General features: G+C 31.2%; 1 protein-coding gene across 1 annotated transcript; it reads right to left on the reverse strand.

The window, feature by feature from the left end:
- Positions 1-5027: 5027 nt before the first annotated feature.
- Positions 5028-8513, reverse strand: LOC112766260 (protein BTR1-like). The gene is made up of 4 exons (XM_025812166.3): positions 8038-8513; positions 5990-6228; positions 5787-5893; positions 5028-5502 (listed from the first exon to the last, which is right to left on the reverse strand). Exons 2-4 carry the CDS (start codon positions 6056-6058, stop codon positions 5376-5378), a joined length of 303 nt encoding a protein of 100 aa, XP_025667951.1. The 5' UTR covers positions 6059-6228; positions 8038-8513; the 3' UTR covers positions 5028-5375.
- Positions 8514-22354: the final 13841 nt, after the last annotated feature.

Raw genomic sequence — 22354 nt, forward strand, 5'->3', positions numbered from 1 at the left:
GCCGGTTCGACGGTCCAATGGCGATTTTTTAAATCCCCGGTTTTGGCATCTGTCCGAATCGCTTTTACCATCGGTTTGACCAGCCAGTTCGAACCAGTTTTCAAACCCTTGCTGGTTAGGGTTCCTCTAACCAACGGCGCTGTTTTGAGCAAATTTTAGAAAACCGGTCGGGTCCCGGTTCGGCTCAACCAATCGGTTTTCGACCGGTTCGACGGTCCAACGACGGTTTCTGAATCTTTCGGTTTTGATATATGACCGATTCATTTTTTATACCAGTACACGGTTCGACCGACCGGTTCGAACCGGTCTTCAGAATCTTGGTCCGAACAGCTTTTTCTTCCGGTTCACGATTTGACTGGTTTGACCAGTCGGTTCGAACCGTTTTCAGAACTTGGCATTTTTCCCTTATTCCAAAAATCTGGCCAGGTGACGGTTCGGTTCGACCGACCAGTTCTTGGCCGGTTCGACGGTTCAATTGCGGTTTTTGAGATTAGGGGTTTTAACATTTGTCTGAGTTATTTTTTGTAGCGGTTCATGGTTCAATCGGTTCAACTGGCCGGTCCGAACCGATTTTCAGAAGATAGATTATAACCATTCTCTCATGTTGTTTTTATTTTAAAATGCTTAATATATTTTAGTATCAAATTTTCAATTAAGCTTACAACACAGAAGTGGTTCAAGGAATCAAAATGCTAGAGTGAAAATTAAGCTTCACCTAAATTCAACTATAATCGAACGAAAGACAGAAACAATAATTTTCAACAAAAGTCCATAAAAAATATAGTGCATAATAATTTTTTAAGTAAAAGAGATGAAACTAACAAGTCTTAGTAGTTAATATAATCTAAACATGACTACATGACAATTACGATTATTTAATTTTTGTTTGACTCATTTTGTTTATACTTATTGTAATTCCTGGTAGCAGATTCAATGACATTATGCAGCATCAAGTTGTGGGGCCTTAGAATCAAATCCAACGCAAGTCGCATCCTTGTACCATGATTAACCTGAAAAATATAAATATTTTAGGTTACCAATAAAACCATACACATTAGCAATTGAAGTACTATTTTTTTTAGCAAAAAAAAATTACATTTATTGTATAACTATACGTCTTCCTGTAGTTTGTCATCCAAGTTGCCACCCATACCCCACAATCATTACTATGTTAAATAAGACGCGGTTAGCTTATGCAGATAAAAATTTGAAAGAGGAAAACACAAATACAGATATTCCTTACGAGCCAGGAGCTTGTTCTCCTGTTTCTAGCATATCCACAAATGCAAAATCAAGTATCCTTAGCCTGAACGGAATGTTGTATTTATAGAACGAGTCATACTGGAGCATATCTTCCATATATTTTGCCTATTTATATAGGAAAAAAATTAAATAAAGGACGATATTTGAAACCTAAAAAAAATGTCATAAAAGTGAAAATGGGAAAAAGTTAATTTACCAGCTTTACTATACTTGATCTCTTTTGCTCTTTATTTGTAGCAATCGGTAGGGAGTCTAGCAGAATTGTTTGATGATTGCACAAATCAAAAACAGCCAGATACCAATGTGTGTTGTTCTCGTTGACAGGTAAAAAAATCTAGTACCAACTTTCACGTATTAGAATATTACTAGATACAATTTTTTTTAAAAAAAAGTATAGATCAGTTCATAAAGATAAATGCCATTAAATAATAAAACAAAATTAAAAATACAATAAATCATATACCTTTTTTAGACCTTCATCAACTTTTTCCATAAATTCTTTTTGGCAATATTTAAACAGAACTTCAATTTTGGTATCACATTGCAGTATGAATTGCTGAATTTAATAGTTAGGGGCTAAGTCAGTGACACCAATTAAGTAATAAGATAAAATAAATAAAAACGGTAACAAGCCTGAAAAAGACATTGCGTACCGAAAACACAACTGGCAAATACCAGTTTGTTTGACATCCTATTTCTTTCTCCTGCATAGTTAGCATAGTAACCACCAAATCTAACACCTATGTGGTAAATAATAAATATATTAGGAATTAAAGTATGCTAGAGATAGCAGCTTAATTATGCACTTACATCCCCATGTACCCGCTCCTTGGGAATTAATGACTTGAAATTGTCACGAGTTCTGCTAAATTTGTTTATTGTCGCCAATACCTCATCACTACAAATACGAATTCCATTAATATTGAACTATTTTTAAAATTTTTAGTAGATAGATAATGAGATATTTAACCTTCGTTTATTTGGTGCAAACACATAGGTTGCCATTTTAATATCTAAGTCATCCAAATCCATGTATGCAGGAGGCTTAAATAAAATCGGGATCCACTGCAAAAAAAAATTGATGAGATCAATAAGTTATGTAACCGTAGAGGATTCATGCGAATGACTGTGATATGAGAACTTACTGATGGCCATTCAATTCTCCGTTTATTATGTTCGATTTTTTTCTGGTTTAGGGTAGGCATGCTAATAGAATATCCACTTGGTGTACTCTTTTTTAAGAGTGCCTTTTGCTCCTCAGTTAGATATTTGTGTGAGGTCCCTGGTGGAGTTTTTTTATTTTTTGAAAAATTGCCTTTAATGGAGGCAGCCTTCACATCAACCTTATTTTCAGACAAATGTGAATTCCAGACAATTCTTCTCTTGGCCGTAGATATCTTCTTATCGCGTACACTTGTCTGTTTTGATGCCTTTTTATGTACCAGAGTCAGACTAATGATGTTGTGGAGACTTTAGCAGTTTAAGAATTTCATCTGAATCTCTTGGATTAGTAGATTGAAAAGGATATAAGAAAGTAGGAGGTTGAAAATTTGTGACAGTTGGACCTACAATAAATGATGGTGGGAATATGTTGTATAGTGATGGATGCATGGTTGTCGGATATTGGTTAGAATATACTGCAGCAGTATAAAAATCGGGGTAGATAGAATACAAAAATTGGGGCATGCGAGATATATGGTTCAAGTACGAATAATATAAGAGTTGGTTATCAATAGCATTAATGCTAACATCTCTTGTATCTCTATTGTAAACTATACGTTGAGGTGATCCGGATGATTCTCGCTTACCCATATCAAACACTCAAACATATATGTAACACAATTAGAATTATAATGTGAATATAATTTGCTAATGATATACTGAGGAGTGTTTTTATATATAGAATAAAATTTTGTTTGTTTATTCTTTATTATCGAAAAATATCTTTTAAAAAGATTTTATTGTTTTATATATATATATATATATATATATATCATATAATATAATTATAAAGAATATGTATCTATTATTGTAATTTAAAAAGATTTACTATTTAAAGTGGATATTATTTTTATTTACAAATTATTTAAAATAGATATTATTCTTTAAATTTATTATTTTAAATTGATATTATATTGTCCATGATAATATAATGTAGAAAGCTTTGCCTATTAATACATAATATTTATTAATAAATATTTATTTTTTTAAAAGATCATAACATTACCAAAACATGCTAATTTTAACTTTATTATTCTATGTGATAATAAATACGTAATATTTAATAATAATTATATAATATTTTTAAAATTATATATTATTGTAAATTTATTATTTTTATGTCGAAATTATTCATAATAGATATTATTATTTAAATTTATTATTCAACGTGACAATAAATATGTAATATTTTTAAGGAAAAATTATTCTAAAGGACCGTTAGAAAGATTTAATTATTAAAAAAGACCTTTAATACTAAAATTATTAAGAATGACCAAATCTTTTTATAATATTTAAAAAAACGAATCAAATCTTTTTATAATATTTAACAAAACGAATCAAATCTTTTTGTAAGGAGATAAATATATCTTTAATTATTTTTTATTTATTTTTTATAATTTTTATGTTGATAAATTTTATTTTTTTTAAAATTTTAGTAATTTTTATTAATTATTTATTTATTTTTATTTATTTTTTTATTTTTATGATCTTTACCTGACGAGAAAAAAAGACAAAGGATCATAAAGTAATAAATAAATAATAAAAATTACCAAAATTTTAGAAAAAATAAAAATTTTTAAGATAAAAATTATAAAAACTAAATAAAAAAATAGTTAAGAATCAATATTTTAATAATTAAATCTCCTTAACAATCTTTTAGAGTAATTCTTTTTAAATTAATTAACTAATTAATCCCAAGTGAATATTCATAAATATCTATATAACATTGTAAATCAAATAGCATATATTAAAGATTATACAAAATATTCATGTTCATATTCATGTAAAAATTGTTTTCTTGATTCTTATGACATTATGTAGTGTTGAGTTCTTTCTAGATAGGTAGGCATAAAGTTTAGAACTAGAGAAGCTCTGATATCATATTTTAGATTATAGTGTACAAAATTTCTTGTAAAATAATCAAAAAGCTACTTAATTTTCTTGGCCTTCACTAATCATGCTCTAATACCTAAAAGCATACTCAAAACACAATCAAATCATAATTTTTGTCTTCTTTTGCGGCAAATCAAAACACAGAACTCCCAATCTGCTACTTCCAAATTGCTTTCCAAGTGGCAGAATGGTTTGGTTTAATGGCTTTGCTTTTCCTTCTTTTATTTGTACCAGAAATAAATGTTACACTGCTTTGGTATATCTTTGGCCAAGAAAGTTAAATTCTTTTTTCTCTGTTATTTGCCTTTCCTTGACATGAAGTGGAACTTTTGAGGTCATATCCTTCATAAAGTAGTGTTAATTATTTCAAATCAGGTCATGCATGATTCAATTTCTTTAACCATTGATAATCATTTCTTGCCTTCCTAGAGTTGCTTTTATGTTTAGGCTTTTATAGCCACCCCACAATGAATGATTGTCCTGACCAAAATTTGTTATGGTATTCTCTGTTAATTTATCAGCAATGATTTAGATACTTAAATGGTTATATGATAATTGCAGTTCAATTAACACTATTTTAAATTGCAATCATTCAACATCTTTGCAGAATGTCATTTTTTTTATTAATTATCTAGTCAAGAACTGAAAAGTGAAAGAAAAAGAATAACTTTGTATAGATCAATATCAGCCAATACAATCAAAAACCATGAACATAAGTCGAGCAAGGGGCATAGTTTTTCCCAGTCAATTGGCTTGGGTTAAAAGTAAAACCATTTTCATCAGTAACTTCATTGTTTTGGTCAGACAAATCTAGGCCTGAAAGATCTCGAGATAGCACCCTTTCAAGATCTTCATACTCACCTTGTGATGGCGATACTTCAGTTCTATCAACACTTGTAGGAAGGATATTAGAATTAGTATTTTCTTCTTCCTTTTCAAGTAAAGTCTGAGCATCACTAGAATTATAAAACTGAACATGAGCAGAATCTAACTGTACATCACGTATTGAAGCATTTGTTATCATCAAGAGTTCCTGTCAGTGTCACTAGCCTATCATTCAGTCCGTAATAATTATTATCCTGAGGAGATATCTTAATTCCAGCCTGAGCTTCTTCAATGAATGACCTGACCAAAGGCAAGAATTTATGCTCTAAGCTTTCATCACCAATCATGTGTAATTTAAAAACAAAGAGAAAGGGTCCTACAATTAAGAACTCTCTCTTTTCTGACATAATTTAGGGGAAGCAAGGGGAAATAAAAGTTGAAACACCAAAGAACCACATGAAATCACAATACACCCAGAATCATAAATTAAGACATAGTAGTATGATAGTATCAACAACTACTTTTATCTGTACATATTTCAAAAAATTGTAAATAGATAACTTAATGAGGAAAAGCAATAGTACCTAATGGTAGCACCTCCCTTGCCAATTATACCACCACAAGAACCATTTGGAACGATGAGTCTCACTTTTGTTTTTGGCTCAGCATCATTTTCATCCTCACTTTGAAGCTAATGACACAAGGTAAATAACTTTCAGGAAAACAGGAAATTGTAATACATGTTTTCATTTTCTTCATTACCAATCAAATTGACATCATAAATTACCTCACTGAGCAACTTAGACAGAATAAGTTCAACAGCTCTTAGGATTTCATTTATTCCACCAGATACCATGATAATCCTATCAGTAGTCCCAGGAAAGAATTCATGGTTGTGTGATAACTGGATTCGTGCCCCAGATTGTGACTGAAAATCAGTGATGGTTGAACCACCCTTTCCAATAACAGAACCAGCTGCAGAGTTTGATACAAGAAACCTAACATATGTTGGCTTCTCTGCAGAATCTGCAAGTGATCAACATAATGTCATATAATATTAAATAAATAAACAATTAAGACATTTACATATTTACAAATAAGAGTATAACTTTTGGATACAACAAGACAGAATAACTATTGAACATAATTTTAAGCTTCAATTGACCAGATTCTATATATGAAACAACTTGCCTCATCTTATGAGGGAAAAAAAAAACAACAATTCTTCTCTTCAACTACCACTATGTACAAAATCACTGCAAAAAATTCAAAACTACATCCCACTTGCATAATGAGAATAATAAAAGGAAACCAAATCTTCAATCAACGTTAGCCAAAATAATAACAACCAGGACCAGAATATCCGGTTTATTAAAGAAAAAGTTAAGCTAAAAATAAATGAATAAACCCAGAGAATTTTCGAACACTTATGTTAAGGGTATACAATACTGCCTAGTAAAAGTTAGTTCCAGTTGTGTGCTAAATCGGTAATGAGATGCCGAAAGTGGCCTAACTAGATTCAAACCAAAAGAGATCCAAATTTGACCAAAATGGAGTATATTTGGGAAACCTTCATTAGCTCCCTCGAAATTTAAACTTAAATGAATGAAAACAAAATGAGCAAAGGAACAAAAATTAAATGAATAAACAAATAAATAAATAAGCTCTCCTAGTTTCTGCCATCAATAAAAGTTGGTAAGCAACAGCATATTATCTTTCTATGCAACTGAATATAAGCATATCCACTGAAATCTAAAGACCAAAGCAGAGAGATAACAAATAAGTAAAACCCAAAATCACATCCACTCAAAACCTAAGAGAACATGTGATAATGACATTGAAGAAATATTAAACCAAATATAAGATTGATAATGACAATCAACAAAGAATTAAATAGCAAGTATTTCCTTCTTTCATCGCTGTCTTAGTTCCTTAAAACTCTCTGGTTTGCTCATCAATTTTACAGTGATAAACAAAAAGTCATTAAGAGAGACAAAAATCTGTTTAGTCAAGAAGGTAAAAACAATACAAATTTAAGCTAGATAAGTAACAAGGATCAAATTCTTTGTAACATTACATGCATATTTAAACCAAATGCCTATTTCTGCTATTGACTACTAGGAAAGAGTTAAAACAGTACTATTAATTTGGTTTCAACTTTCAATAGGCATGCAGCTTTTCAATTTTCTTATGAGTTTTATAAAAATGATTTGTAACATGCTCTATGAATTATAATTAGCCAAACTTCAAAGATTTAGTTGTATTACTAATTATGATATAAATGAAACACTCGTATATGAAATAACATCAAATAGCGTGCTATGGTGAATCATAATAGATGCAGTGAAAAATCAAGAATCAAGAATAAAAAATCAAAGAACAGAATCAAGTCAAGTACAGAACAGGAAAAAATAGAAGCATTAAAAAATTATAACAATAATCAAGAATCAAGAATAGCAACCAAGAGAATATTAGAGAACTGCAGAAAATATGCCAACCAAGAATCAAGAAATTTAAAAATCATAACTAAAATCAAGTACTACAATACTTAGTACTTAAGTTACAGTGGTGATATCACTCAGATGCATGTCAATAAAAAATAAAGAACACGTAAAAAAGCAACACAGCAACACACAAAACAGCACCACAGCAGAAGCTCATTCAAAAAAATATCACAACACACAAAAATAGCAACACAGTAGAACTAGAGCTCATTAGTAATCAAATAATCATTCAATAAAAATTAAAACACAAAACATTCAAATATTCAGTAATCAAATAATCATTGAAAATGGCATAAATAAAAAACGCAGAAGAAGTTAGCAGTGAACTGACCGTCGAAGTCTAAGGTTTTTTTCTTGGTTGAGCTTCTGCTCTCTGAACTCGAAGGAAGGAAACTGGAATGGAGATGGGTTTTTCTTCTGAGCAGTCTGAGAAGAGGGGGGCAGAATCATGACGGAGACAGAGGCCAGGCGACGAACACAACTCAGAAGACGGTGGTGGGTTGGAAGAATCTGCGACGACCAGACGAAGACGATGGTGACTGAGCGCCCGACGGACGGCGGCAGGAGCGCGATGGAGCAGATGAATACCAGGAACTGACGCGCCGAGGTCGAGGAAGAAGAAGCTGCGATTCTTGAAGAAGGAGGAAGCACGGATGACCAGACGACGATGGTAGTGCCTGAGAGCGACGGACGGCGACAGTCCTTGCGGCGGTGGTGGAGAAGCTAGGGTTTCTGTTTCAATTTCCTTTTTTGATTTGGGGAGAAACTGTTAAGATAGGGGTATTCAAAAGGTATTTTTGTCTAATCAAATAAAGGAAGGATGTTTAAGTTTTTTTATAAAATTAAATAAATAAATATTTTTTATTTTTATTTAATTAAAAGGTTATTTTAGTAAAAATGATGATATATTATATATTTAAAAAAAAAAATTAAATGCTGACGTGGAAAATAAATTCCACATGTCTTATTGTTATTTGTCCATATTTTAAACGTATTGATACGTATAAATTTATTATCGTACCGTAGCAAACACCTTTTTTATAAAATAATTTAAAAAAATTATTTGATATACGTGAATCGGGTAACAAAGATTTATTATTATTATTATTATTACTATTATTGATATTATTATTATCATTAAAATTATTAAAAGTATTTTTAATTGATAATTGATAAGTAGTTTAATAGTGCATTAAATATTGATTTGATATAATTATAATGAAGATATGTTGCTAAATTAGTATAATTATATATTATTTATTTGTATTAATTATAATATAATTACAATAAAATAATTTAGAATAGAAAAAAATTTATTCGTTTTGGAGAAAAACGGAGGCATGAGAGATCGACACGTCACCTTTAATAGCCGGGGAAAAACTTAGTTTTAGTATATTAAGTAGGTAGATAATATATATTAAAATATAAATATAATTAAAATTGAGTTAAATAATACATATATTTATACAAAAATATAATACATAATAACTTATTTTTAATGTTTTTATAACAATTTATAATTTTTATTTTTATACTTCCTATAGTTTGTATACATGTATACTTTTATATTATAAAATAATATTTATATAAACTTTTCAAATAATATAAATATATTTTAATCAACTATAAAAAATAATTACAAAAGTAATATGAATAATACATAAATTATGCTATTTTTAATAATTATACGTTTAAACGACATAATTTTAGTTAAAGACACTTTTTATAATAACATCTCTAGAATGAAAGGTGTTAATTGACTCTTTGACTAATTTTTTATAATATTTTATTTTTTTGGTTGAAATTGGATTGGTCATCGTCGATTTTCAATTGAATCGGTCGACTATCTTGTCTGATTTTTAAAATTTAAATAAATAATTTGAAAATAATGAATTGTTAATAATAAGTTTAAGAAAGTGATATACTATTAGTAAAAGAAAATGTGTTATTTTGTACTTTAAAGTCAATACTGAGAGTGTGTATTTAATATAATAAAAACATAATATTTTTTTCTTTGTTTAAAAATTAAGATGACTAAGTAGAGTAGGCAGAGATACATCATTCTCGCTCCTCTAATTGAACTAAAATTATCATGATATTATTTTTATAATTTGTATACATGTATATTTTTATATTATTATAATATTTATATAAACTTTTCAAATTATTAAATATATTATATTCAAATATAAAGAATGAACTACAAAACTAATATAAATAATATATAAATTATGCCATTTTGAATAATTATGCCTTTGGACATCATTTTAGTTAAAGACACTTTTCATATAGTTTTTTGAATGAAAGACAATAACTGATTTTTTGACCAATTAATTTTTTGTGTTTTTTTTTTGGCCCGAGTTAAATTGGTCATATGATTGGTTCGATAAATTGTTTTGTCCGGTTTTTAAAATTATGAAATAAATAATTTAAAAATAATGATATGTTAATAATAAGTTTAAGAGAGTGGCATATTAGTAAAAAAATGTGTCGTTTTGGACTTTGAAGTCCACAATGAGAGTGTATATTTAATATAATAAAAACGATAAAAGAGATCATATCTAAAATTATATATAACATAATATTCATAATTTTATATATAATATTGGTAATTATATATTTATTATTCATAAAATTAAATAATTATTTTAATAATAATTAATAAATACTAAAAAATATTTTTTAATTGTTTAAATTTATTTTCTATTGTATTCTAAACATTATTGTAATACAAACATACATGATTTTTTTTAAAAAAAATTAAGATGACTAAATAGAGTAATTATTATAATATTCTACAATAAGTAGCATTCTAGCGCTAAAATTACTGATGTGACGTATTTTAGTGTTACTATGCAAATCTCTTTTTTCTAAATTTATTTTTAAAAAAATTATTTTTATTATAATTATATTACACCAAATGTAATAATAAGTGCGATGCATATGAAGATTAAAATTATAGTTTTAAGTTATTTTATTAAAATTAATTTAAATTATAATAATTTAATTAATAAATACGTAACATGATGTACGTTGTTCGTTTTTTTATTTTTTAATTTGGTATTAAGTATATCAACTCGAATGTAGTTATATTAATCTTTTTGTTAATTTACTTTGTTCAATAAGCTAGACATATATATTCAATGTTAAATTAAATATTTGAGTAACATTTAACTCACCAACAAATATTTGTATGTTATTTTACTGTGAAATAAGAACAAATTAAAGAGAGTTTAAGATAAACAACAATAAATTTAAGAATTTCTAATGTACAAATATCTCTAATAAAAAGTAAAAATTTTAAATTCACTAAAAAATAACTTAACATCCCCTTTAATGTGTGCAAAATATGTATTTGAAATATCTATATCTCAATATTAGTATATAAAATTCTATGGTTAATATAATTTTAGAATAGTTTATCAAGAGAATAAAATAATATAGATTTTTATTAATAAATTTTAATAAATTTGACTAAGAAATTAAAAAATTACCTTTTTCATTATAAGCTCTCAAAAATCTCTCTATATACCACATTCATCGTATAGTTTTCTTCCAAGTGTTTGTGATCTTGCAATAGCACTCGTAAACCATCTTTACTCTTTACTCTTAATAATGCAACATATAATTGACCATGGGTGAAAACTTACCTTAAAAGGTATATTTCAACTTTTGATAGAATTTGCCCTTGAAATTTATTTATTGTCATTGCAAATGATATAATAATTGAAAATTGTCTTCTTTTAAATCTGACCGGTAATATTTCGTTATTTGGAATTAGATTTAGTCTTGGGATAAGAATAATACTTCTAGCTTTGTTATCGGTTAAAGTCTTGCATTTTATCACATGGTTTTGCATTCACGTTCCATTGCACAAACCATTAGTTTGGTCTATATTTTGCAGTAACATGACAGGGGCGCCTTCTTTTATAATCAATTTGTGTGGTGGTAGATCTGAATAATTTTTTCCATTTAGAATATTTAGTGAGAAGGAATCTAACTCGAATTTTATATTTTTCATCCTCCGCACAAATAGAGTTAGAACTTAAGTATACTTTTTCTTCTTCAGGTAACCCTGCAATCATCTTGTTGTTGACATCAGTGACACAGTCTAGAGTTGGTGCAAGAATTGCTTTATCTTCAAAATAATTTTCAGTGGATAAATGGTGCGCGAATTAGAAACTCGCACAGCTTAATCGACAAGTGCATCGGGTCATCTAAGTAATACTTTAGATGAGTGAGGGTCGATCCTACGAGGATTGTCGGACTAAGCAACAATGGTTATCCAACTGGCTTAGTTAGGCGAACAAAAAGGGGTTTTGATGGTTGAAATTCATATAAAACAATAGACAAGAGAGTAAAGAAAGCAAATAAAATGTTTGGTGTAAAAATAATAAGAGAAAACAGTTAAGGTTTCGGAGATGTTTATTTTTCCAAATTAAAAGTTCTTACCAACTATTTTAACAATGCATGATTCATTCCATGGCAAACTGTAAATGTCTAAACCCTAATCTCTTAATGATTTAGCCTCCTCTAACCTTCCTTAACCGCTACTCTCGTGGTCACTTAATTCCTATTAGAGGGTTAAGTTCAAAAACTAGTTTATGGCCACAAAAACCCTAATTATCCAAAGCTAACAGGATTACATATACGTCACATATCCCAATTAATTCATGTAATTAGCAATTTAGGAGAAATTTATTTTCAACCTGTTGTTCAAGCGAAATAACTCTTTCAAAAATCACAAGAACTCATGTAGAATAAAGATCATACTCTCGTTTCACCCAAATTCATATCACATGGATGATCACCTGCTCGGTTGCGGTTGCCGCCACCGCCACCGCCCCATCGCCGGTCATCTTCCCGTTGCCGTGCCCAACTCTTTAATTTTTGATAGCCGTACCAGCCGAGATAAATGAGAATCAAAGCTGCAAACGCCACATACTTGGCCTCCATGATTGAAGAAACAGAGAAAGATCGAAGAAATGGAATGAGAATGAATTGGAGAAGAGAGAGAGAGAGAAATTAGAATTATTTCAAGAGAGCGCAAAATACACACACTCTGACTCCACTACCACCTTATATACTAGTACTACTTCATTCTCATCAATAACCAATCATAAAATATCTCCAACTAACTCTCCCGCCAAGCTTAACAAACTAACCAACTTCCTCTGCCTTCTTACCTTTCTTAATTCTTTATTATTTCCAAATTCCTTCGCTTCAATTATTTTGTCTTCATAACTCTGCTTACAAACTGGCCTCTCGTTTAATTGGGGATAATTTTGTAAAATTAAATTTATAGGTTAATTAGAGTCAAAATTTTTTGTTTTGTTTTTGAATTTTCTTTTGTTATTTTCATACAATAATAATATATTCTTTAATTTTTTTTATTGAAATTAATTTTTTTAAAGTATAAATTAAAATTTTATCCATTTTTTATAAATCCAATCTTACTTTTGTTCTTTTAATTATATAACGAGTGTTTTTACTTAATTTGTTTTCTTTTTGTCCTTGCAACAAAATTGTCTTTTACTGTAATGATTTATAATGCATCACCCCATCATGTTCGATCTCAAGTTGTTTTGTTGATTGGGGTGTTAATTATATATGGATGTAAGACTTCAATACAGTAGAAGCAATGAACTTCATTTTGCTAAAAGATGGTTAGATTTAGAGGGTGTATATGGTCCGGTCCGATCCGAAGACTCGGCTCGATTCCAAACTAATTTGGTGTGATTTCACCGAATCTAGGGTCGGGTAAGGGTCTAAAAACTAGACCCGGTTATTATTTCGGGTCGGGTCTGGGCCATAACTCGGGTCACCCGAACTCGGCCCGGTGGTCCGGTCATCATACACAATTAATATTTTGTGTTATTAGTGATGAATGATGGCTATTCTTATGTGGAATTTAAGTATTGTAAACTTTAATATTTTGTGTTATTAGTCATTATAAGACTATAAGTTAATGTTTTATATTTAAAATGCATAAGACTTTAGACTAATGCATAATACTGTGTTATTTGTATTGATTTAAATATTTGGTGACTTGGGTGTTATTAGACAATATAGTATTGATTGTGGTTATGCTTTAATTTTAGAGAAGAGTTGATTTTTATTATATTTTTCTAAGTGAATTTTACCATATCAAATAATTGTTGGAGTCTTGAAAATTTTGATATTTTCACATGCTAACTTACAAGAAGGTATTAAGGTAATGTAATGTTAACGACCCGATTTTTATCCGGTATAATTGTGGCCCGAAAGTGTATAGATTTCATCGGGTTTAGGGCCGGGTTCGGATATGATAAATAGACCCGGTATATATTTCAGGTCGGGTCTGTGTCACATCAAACCCGGTTTCACCCGACTCATGCACGCCCCTAGTTAGATCTTCTTATATATTATAACCAACATAATAAAATGTTGAAGTTATCTTTCATAGGAAAGCTGAATTTATTATTGAGCTAAATGTGATTATTCTTGTCTTGTTGTATTATATGGCTAACAAATGATTGAACTTATTTAAAAAGAGAAAAGTCTGAATTTGCATAAATTACATATTCAATCTGATCAAACTATTTTTGCTAGTTATTATTATAAAAATAATTTTAATGTATATGAATCTAAAGTCTAAAATTGAATGTTATAGATATTATTAAAATAATTTAATTATAATATTAGAACTTGATTTTAGCTTCAAAAAGAATTTGAAAGTTGATCTCATTTTATTAGTTAAGTTTATTTAATTTAGATATATAATACTTAATTTATTAATTTTTAATTTTATATTTTTATTAGTTTATTTTATCAGTAATATATCCAAATAATTTACTGAAAAATACTACTAATATAATAATATGTCATATAATTTTTATACACTTTTAATCTACCAATAATTAAAAATTAAATCATTTAAAATAATAATAGTATTTCTTTGTCAATAATAATAAACATGTATAAGAAAAAAATGTTTTTAAATACAGTGTTCTATATAATACTTTACGCATATTAATATATTATATAATATTAATAACTAATGTTATTTAATAAATATAGATATTAATATATTATTATGAGAAAGATAATATTATATTATTATTAAAATTAAAATATGTATATTAATATTTCAAATCAATTAAGAACAGGAATATATATAATTATATTATTAGAAAAAAGATAATATTTTAATTTATATTAATTATATTATATATAAATAATACAAATTATATTTACAATTAGAAAATTGCTTAATACAAATAGATTTACAGATAAATTTGATCTATATTATAGATAAATTTTTGGTTACCGACGAAATTACCGACGGATTTTGTTCCTCTATAAAAGCCTTGTCGAAAATTATTTACCGACGGATTTTTTTTCCGTTGAAAAATTATCGACAAATTTTTACCAGTTACCGACAGATTTTTCTTCGGTAAATTCTTCCCTCCATTTTCTTAAAATGTCGAACTTTTCGACGGATTTTCTGTCGGTAATTATAGATGAATTTTTCGACAAATTTTTTGTCAGTAATTACAGACAAATTTTCTTGTTCTTAAACTAACGATCAAGTTATTATATCAAATTATTATAGTACTACAATTGTACATAATTATTTGTTCTTAAACTAAAGATCAAATTATTATATCATTAATTAATAATTTATTTTTTAATTTTAACAATATTAGTTAAATACATATACTTTAATTAAAGGAATTAGTCTATTAATCATAATTTATTTTTTAAGGGAATTAGTTTGTTTTAGGTAATTAGTTTGAGATTTTATTTTTGGTTTAATTACTCTGTTGGTCCTTATAGTTTCGCAAAATTTTCAATTAGGTCCCTATACTTTTTTTCCTTTTAATTGAGTCCTTGCACCAATTTTTTTTTTAAATTGGGTCCTTACACTTTTTTTTCCTTTTATTTAGGTCCCTATACCAATTCTTTTTTTTTAGTTAGGTCCCTATAAAATTAAGTCAATTACTACTAAGAAGGACTTAAGTGAAAAAAAAAAATAGTGCAGGGACCCAATTAAAAGAAAAAAAAGTATAGGGACTTAATTGAAAATTTCACAAAATTATAAAAACTAATAGAATAATTAAACCTTTATTTTTTAATGTATTGATCTATTGGGTATAATTTTATTTTGATGTTTTTTATGTTGGGCCAACATTAACATTTTATTATACCATTAATTAATAATTTCTATTCTAATATTAAAAGAACTATACTTACGAAAAGAATGTGAATATTATTATATAATTATACAAAAGATAATATTTATATGTTATTAAAGTATTAATATTTTAAATTAATTAATGCTTGCAATATATATGATGATATTATTAGAAAAAATATAATATTTTAATTTATTACTAATTATAGTAAACGTAAATTATACAAATTATATTATAATTGTGAAAAACTATTTGTTTTTAAATTAGAGAATTAAATTAATATATTATTAATTAATAATTTATTTTTTAATTTTAAAAGTATTATAATTAAATAGATATACTCTAATTAAAGGATAAATATATTATTTAATTAAAAATAAATTTTAAATTAAATTTTGAAAATAAATAATATTTTTAAATTTTTTTATTATTGAAAATTCTGTAATTAGTTTGTTTAAGGTATCATTTCAAGATTATTATTTTTTGATATATTGGATATTATTTTATTTTATTTTGATATTCTTTAGTGTAAAATTCACATTTTTAAATTTTGCTTTGAGTTTGTAAGTTTTATGGTGATTTCAGGTATTTTCTGGTTGAAATTGAGGAGTTTGAGCAAAAGTCTGATTCAGAGACAGAGAAAGCACTACAGATGCTATCAGGATCTGACCTCCATGCACTCGAAGGAGCTTTTTTGGAGCTACAGAAGTCTAAATGGTGCACTTTCAACGGCTATGGAAAGCTAACATCTAGGGCTTTCCAGAAATAGATAATATTCTATACTTTGTTTCGAAAATGAAGGCCCAAAACTGGCGTTTAACGCCAGCCACCAGCCCCATTACTGGCATCCAACGCCCAAAGGGGAGTAGCTGGCGTCCAACGTCCATTCAGGAGTCCAAAGCTGGCGCTGGACACCCAAAGGGGAGCAAGCTCGTGGGAGACACTCTTAACTCAGCCCAAACACTCACAAAGTGAGACCTAGAAGTGGATTTTTGCACTACAAGACCATTCTATCATGTTTTTGTAATCCTTAGTTATTAGATTAGTATATATATAACAAAGATCACCCTTGTTAGAGATCTTTGCCCATTCGAACCTTTCATAGTGTTTTGTGTATAGTATGAGTCACTAACCTCCTAAGGTTAAGGTTAGGAGCTCTGCTGAGTTTCATGGAATAATAATATTACTGTTCTATCTCAATATGTCTGATTCTATTCTCTTATGCAACCTTGTTCTTTATCTTATGAATTGAGGGTGACATGTGACAATCACCCTTGTTCTACTTGGGTTTCGTGCGAGTCCTGACCCAGATAGCGTTGAACTAAAGCTAGAGATTGCATTGCGGATTCCAATAGAGCATCTGAGCAACTTTGGATACATGACATGAAATCCCGTTGACTATGGGTGCGTGAGATCTTTGTGGCATTAAGGCTAGAGTATGAGAAGCAGCGTTTCCTGATCTGGAATACCTGCCTTGTCTGTGGCACCTTGAGTAGGATCGTGAAGGGGAGTGGATTGCTTAGAGCTTCATCTTCTACTATAGTGAGAAACCTAGAGGTGGCTTGATGAGAGGATATGATGGTGGGGAATTTATAACCCACAAACTAACCGGCAAGTGCACCGGGTCGTACCAAGTAATACCTCAGGTGAGTGAGGGTCGATCCCACGAGGATTGATGGACTAAGCAACAATGGTTAAATGATTTACTTAGTTAGGCAAGCATAAAATGGTTTTGAGATGTTCAAAAGGTTTAAAAAGTGACTTTAAAATATCAGAAGGCAGGCATGCGAGTAATTAAGTTGAAAATAAAATATTGAGAAACCGTTAAGGCTTTAGAGTTATCTATTTTTCCGGATTAACTTTTCTTACTAACTATTTTAATCATGTAGGATTTAATTTATGGCAAACTATAAGTGACTAGACCCTAATTCCTTAGACCTTTCTAGTCTCCCCTAAAATTCATCAACTGCCAATTCCTTGGTCAATTAATTCCAATTAGAGGGTGATGATCAAATTTCAGTTTATATGCCACAAAACTCTAATTACTCAAAAATAAAAGGATTATATGTCACGTATCCCATTAAGTCCAGATAATCAAAATTTAGGAGAATGTGTTTTCAAGCTGTTGTTCAAGTAAAGAGCTTTCCAAGTTATATAAGAACTCAAATAGAAAGAGGGTCATACTTCCGTTCCACCCAAATTCATAAGATAAAGAGCAAAAACAATTCTTAAATTATAAATCCATACATGAATTAAAATAGAAAAAGCAATAAAATCAATCCATACAAATAGACAGAGCTCCTAACCTTAACAGTGGAGGTTTAGTTGCTCATAGTTCAGAAAGAAAATAAGGATTCGGGTAAAATTGTAAAGTGGAATGTTATGGAATGGAATGGGATACGGAATGTTAATTTGAATAGAATCCCATGTCTTTTATATCTAATCCTAATTAATTTAAAATCTAATTTCTAAAATTAAAATAATATCTTTTCCTATTTTAAAATTTAAATTTGAATTTAAATCAGAATTAATTATAGCAATCAGCAAGTCTTCAATTGATGGGTGGGACCACTTGCTTCACTGGATCCACGCCTAATTCTGCAAAGAGCTGCACCTTACTTGAGTGCCAAAATGGGGCCCAGAAATCGCCCCTAGTATTTTCTTTGTTTTCTGCACGTGGCGCATGTCACGCGTACGCGTCGATGGTCTTCTTTACGTGTCACGCGTACGCGTCAGTCACGCATATGCGTCACTGAGCAAATCTTCAAATCACGCGTACGCGTCAGTCACGCACACGCGTCGCCATGGAAAGCTCCAAATCACGCACACGCGTCAATCACGCGTACGCGTCGCTCCTCGCTGCGATCTCCTTTGATTCTTGTGCTGCAGAAACTCCATCAAATCCAGCCGAATGCTACCTAAAATAAATAAAATTGCACAAAACTCAAAGTAGCATCCATAGTGGTTAAAAGATAATTAATTCTTTATTAAACTCAACAATTTAGATGCAAATTCACTAGGAAAAGATAGGAAAGATGCTCACGCATCAATGAGTCATCTCAACGTGGTAGATTGCTACAGTAGAGGAGGTTAACTTCATGAGAGGACATGAGTTAATCACTTACGGCTGCCATTGAAGGAATCAGAAGGTTATTGAAGAAGACAGTAAGAAAAGTTAATTAAAAAAGACAAAGCATCTCCAAAGCCTCAACCATTTTATCACCATTGAATTCTCATCTATCTAGTAACGTTTTATTTCTTTATTCTGTTTTATACGTTTTCCATGACAAATTATATTTTTCTATTCGCTTAACTAAGATCTGCAAGATAACCACTGCTTGCTCAAACCAACAATCTCTGTGGGATCGACCCTCACTCACCTGAGGTATTACTTGGACGATCCGGTATACTTGCCTGGTCTATCTGTGCAAAATGTACGGAGCTAGTTTTGTGCACCACCTTGACACTAAAAAGTTCCTTCTCGAGACTCCAAGTTTTGTTCTTACTGAACTAGGTAGTTTTTAACATTATTTTCCAGATAACTCGTTTGCTTCTACGACTTGTTTGTTGATGTTTATCTTTCTTTTTGTAGAGAAAATGAAAAGTGGCTCCAAGGCTTACCAAAAGGTTCAGGAAGCCAAGAGGAATGCCCGTGCCCTAGCTACTCAGCTATAGGAGAGCAGCAAGTCAGATACCTCTTCTCCCACTAAGTCTGACTCGGGGACCTCTTCTCAGAGTAAGCCAGTAATCCCTCTTCCTCCTCCTCCTCGTTCTTTAGTTCTTACTCCTCCAGTTCCTCCCTTCTTGGAGCCAAGTTCTAAAGAGAAGAAGACCTCAGAATCTGGCGCCTCAATATCAATGATGCTGCATTTGATGGGATAAAGTTTTATGAGAATGACATTCTTCCTCATAGCTTTGTTGCTATGGATGACGCTTCTATCAAAAATCACTTCCAGGTCTTAATCTGAGGGGGGATCCAAACTGCTGGAGTATGTTCTGCCTTACTAAAGGAGTTGGAGAGAACTCCCCTGAATGCTACTCAGCATTCTTTGGAGGCCCTTCAGGCCGAGGTGGCCACTCTTCGGGAGATCGAGAAAAGGTTGAAGGAGGAGAAAGTAAGTCTGGAATCCAAGCTTTTTAAAACTTGTGATCGGGAGAGGCAATCTGCGGCTTCCTGTACTCTGTCTGAGGGGCTACTGAAGAAGGCTGAGAAGAATTATGTTAGTTTTTAGGAAGAACTTGAAGTTGAAGAAGCAGGTGGAGCGGCTCCGGGAAGAATATGTTGAGTTGGAGGAGTCAGTTGTTAAGGGTACAGATGAGGTAATTGAAGTTTTAAAGAACCAAGTTTGGGTCATTGATCCCGACTTGGACTTGTCTCCTCTTCATCCCGACAAGATTGTGGTCGACGGGAAGATTGTCTCTCCACCCGCCATCCTACTGACTCCAAGCTTAAGACTGCGGGACAAAGTTTGGTTGACTCTCCTCCCCAAGAAGCCGCTGCTCCCGAGGAGAAGATGCTGAGTTCCCTCCATAGCCAAAAGCTACTCCAACCGAGGAGAACCCTCTGACCTCTTCTGCCAGTCCCGACTCCTCTCCAGCTCCTGATCAGAATCCTTTTATTGGTCCTGTTTGATGTTTCAGTTATGGCCTGGCTTGTGGGTCTTTGTTATGAACACTTTTTATTTTGTGTAGTTTTGTTTATATGCTTCTGTTGACTCTGGTCCTTTATGGGAGACCTTGATGACTTTTATATTTTTCTGTTTTGGATACTAGTCCTTTTTGGTAGGACTTTAACAAAGTAGTCGTGTTTTCCTTTTTCGAAAAAGGTTTCTACATCTGTGAGTTTTTGTTCTAAGGCTTTTACTATGCTTTGCTTGCATGTTGAATAATTCTGCTACTGTTGGGCTATTCGTGAAGCTTTTGTGAAAGCCTTTACTAGATAACCTTTGCCTTAGGTTTTTTAAGGATTTTCATTTTCCACTACTTAGTGCGAACGCTCAACTTACTTTGTTATCGAATCGTTGGGCAATAGATTTTCACAATTTTTTGAGCTTAAGTCAATGTGTATCGTAGAAAAGAGAAATGGAAATAAAGAGATATTCTAATTGATGAAGTGTAATTTAAAAAGATGCTTTGCTACTAAGGGAATAATTTTCTTGCCCTTACTCCTCGCTTTGATGCCTCGTTAAAACCCCCTTCAGGAAAATCCTTCTCGGAAAAAAAAACCTTGAGGTCGGGAAAAAGAGTACATCAGGGAGCGAGGTGCGCTTCTAGCTATAGTATCTTTTTAAGTTGCACGCGTGCCACGACCTTGGGAGCTCAGCTCCGTTTATGTCAGACACTTTGTAATAGCCTTTCCTCAAGACTTTGGGGATCTTATAAGGTCCTTTCTAGTTAGCAGTGAGCTTTTCTTCGCCCGACTTGTTTACTCCGATGTCATTCCTTATCTGGACCAAGTCGCTTGTGGCAAAACTTTTTTGTACAACCTTTCTATTGTATCTGGCTGACATCCTTTGCTTTAGCACTGCTTCTTTTATATGGGCTTGTTCTCAGACTTCTGTGAGGAGTTCAAGTTCATCTTTATGGGCTTGAACATTTCTTCCGACCTCATCATAAAATTTCACCCTTGGACTTTGCTCATTTACCTCTACTGGGATCATGGCTTCTATTCCATATGTAAGTCAGAAGGGTGTTTCTCCAGTCTTAGAATGAGGTGTTGTTTGATAGGCCCATAGGACTTGCGAGAGTTCTTCTGCCCAAGCTCCTTTTGCATTTTGCAGCCTTTTCTTTAACCCAGCTAATATGACTTTATTGGCTGCTTCAGCTTGTCCATTAGCTTGGAGATGTTCTACCGATGTGAAAGTTTGCATGCATCTGGCAGGGTGGACACTTTCTAATAAAGTTAGTCGCAACCTTTTGCAAAGTCGGCCAGAAGTAACTAGCTCGGATTACCTTTCTAGCCAAAGATCGTTCCCCGAGGTGGTTGATTATGTGGGACCCACTGGTTCTGAGAAGTTAGGAAATTCGAATTTACTGCCCCCTTGTGGGTGTTGAACGCCAGCTCTTGCTCTTTAGCTGGCGTTCAACGCCAGCTGTATGCTCCATATAGGGCATTGAACGCACAACCTCTGCTCCCTGGCTGGCATTCAACGCCAGCAATGTTGCTCTTCTTGGGCGTTGAACACCCAGTTGGGACTCTTCTATTGGCGTTCAACGCCAACTTTCTTACCTATTCGAGGCGTTGAACGCCCTTTTTTCCTCCTTGTCTGCCGTTCAACGCCAGCAAGGGACTCACTCTAGGGTGCTCTGTTTCCATCTCTGGATGTCTCTGGTTCTAGCTACTGCACATGATCACAAACTTAAAGAAATAACTATAAACTTAAGGAAAAACAAAACTAACTAATTATGGTTGGGTTGCCTCCCAACAAGCGCTTCTTTAACGTCACTAGCTTGACGGTTAGCTCCTTACGG

Source organism: Arachis hypogaea, chromosome 17, assembly GCF_003086295.3.
Source record: "Arachis hypogaea cultivar Tifrunner chromosome 17, arahy.Tifrunner.gnm2.J5K5, whole genome shotgun sequence".
NCBI lineage: Eukaryota > Viridiplantae > Streptophyta > Magnoliopsida > Fabales > Fabaceae > Arachis > Arachis hypogaea.

Excerpts from the sequence above, each read along its gene's own strand:
- LOC112766260 (XM_025812166.3), bottom strand. The coding sequence starts at position 6,058 with ATGGTATCTGGTGGAATAAATGAAATCCTAAGAGCTGTTGAACTTATT. Across the intron at positions 5,894-5,989 it reads TGTCTAAGTTGCTCAGTGAG|CTTCAAAGTGAGGATGAAAA; the intron begins GTAATTTATGAT and ends TTGTGTCATTAG. Across the intron at positions 5,503-5,786 it reads AAGGGAGGTGCTACCATTAG|GTCATTCATTGAAGAAGCTC; the intron begins GTACTATTGCTT and ends GCCTTTGGTCAG.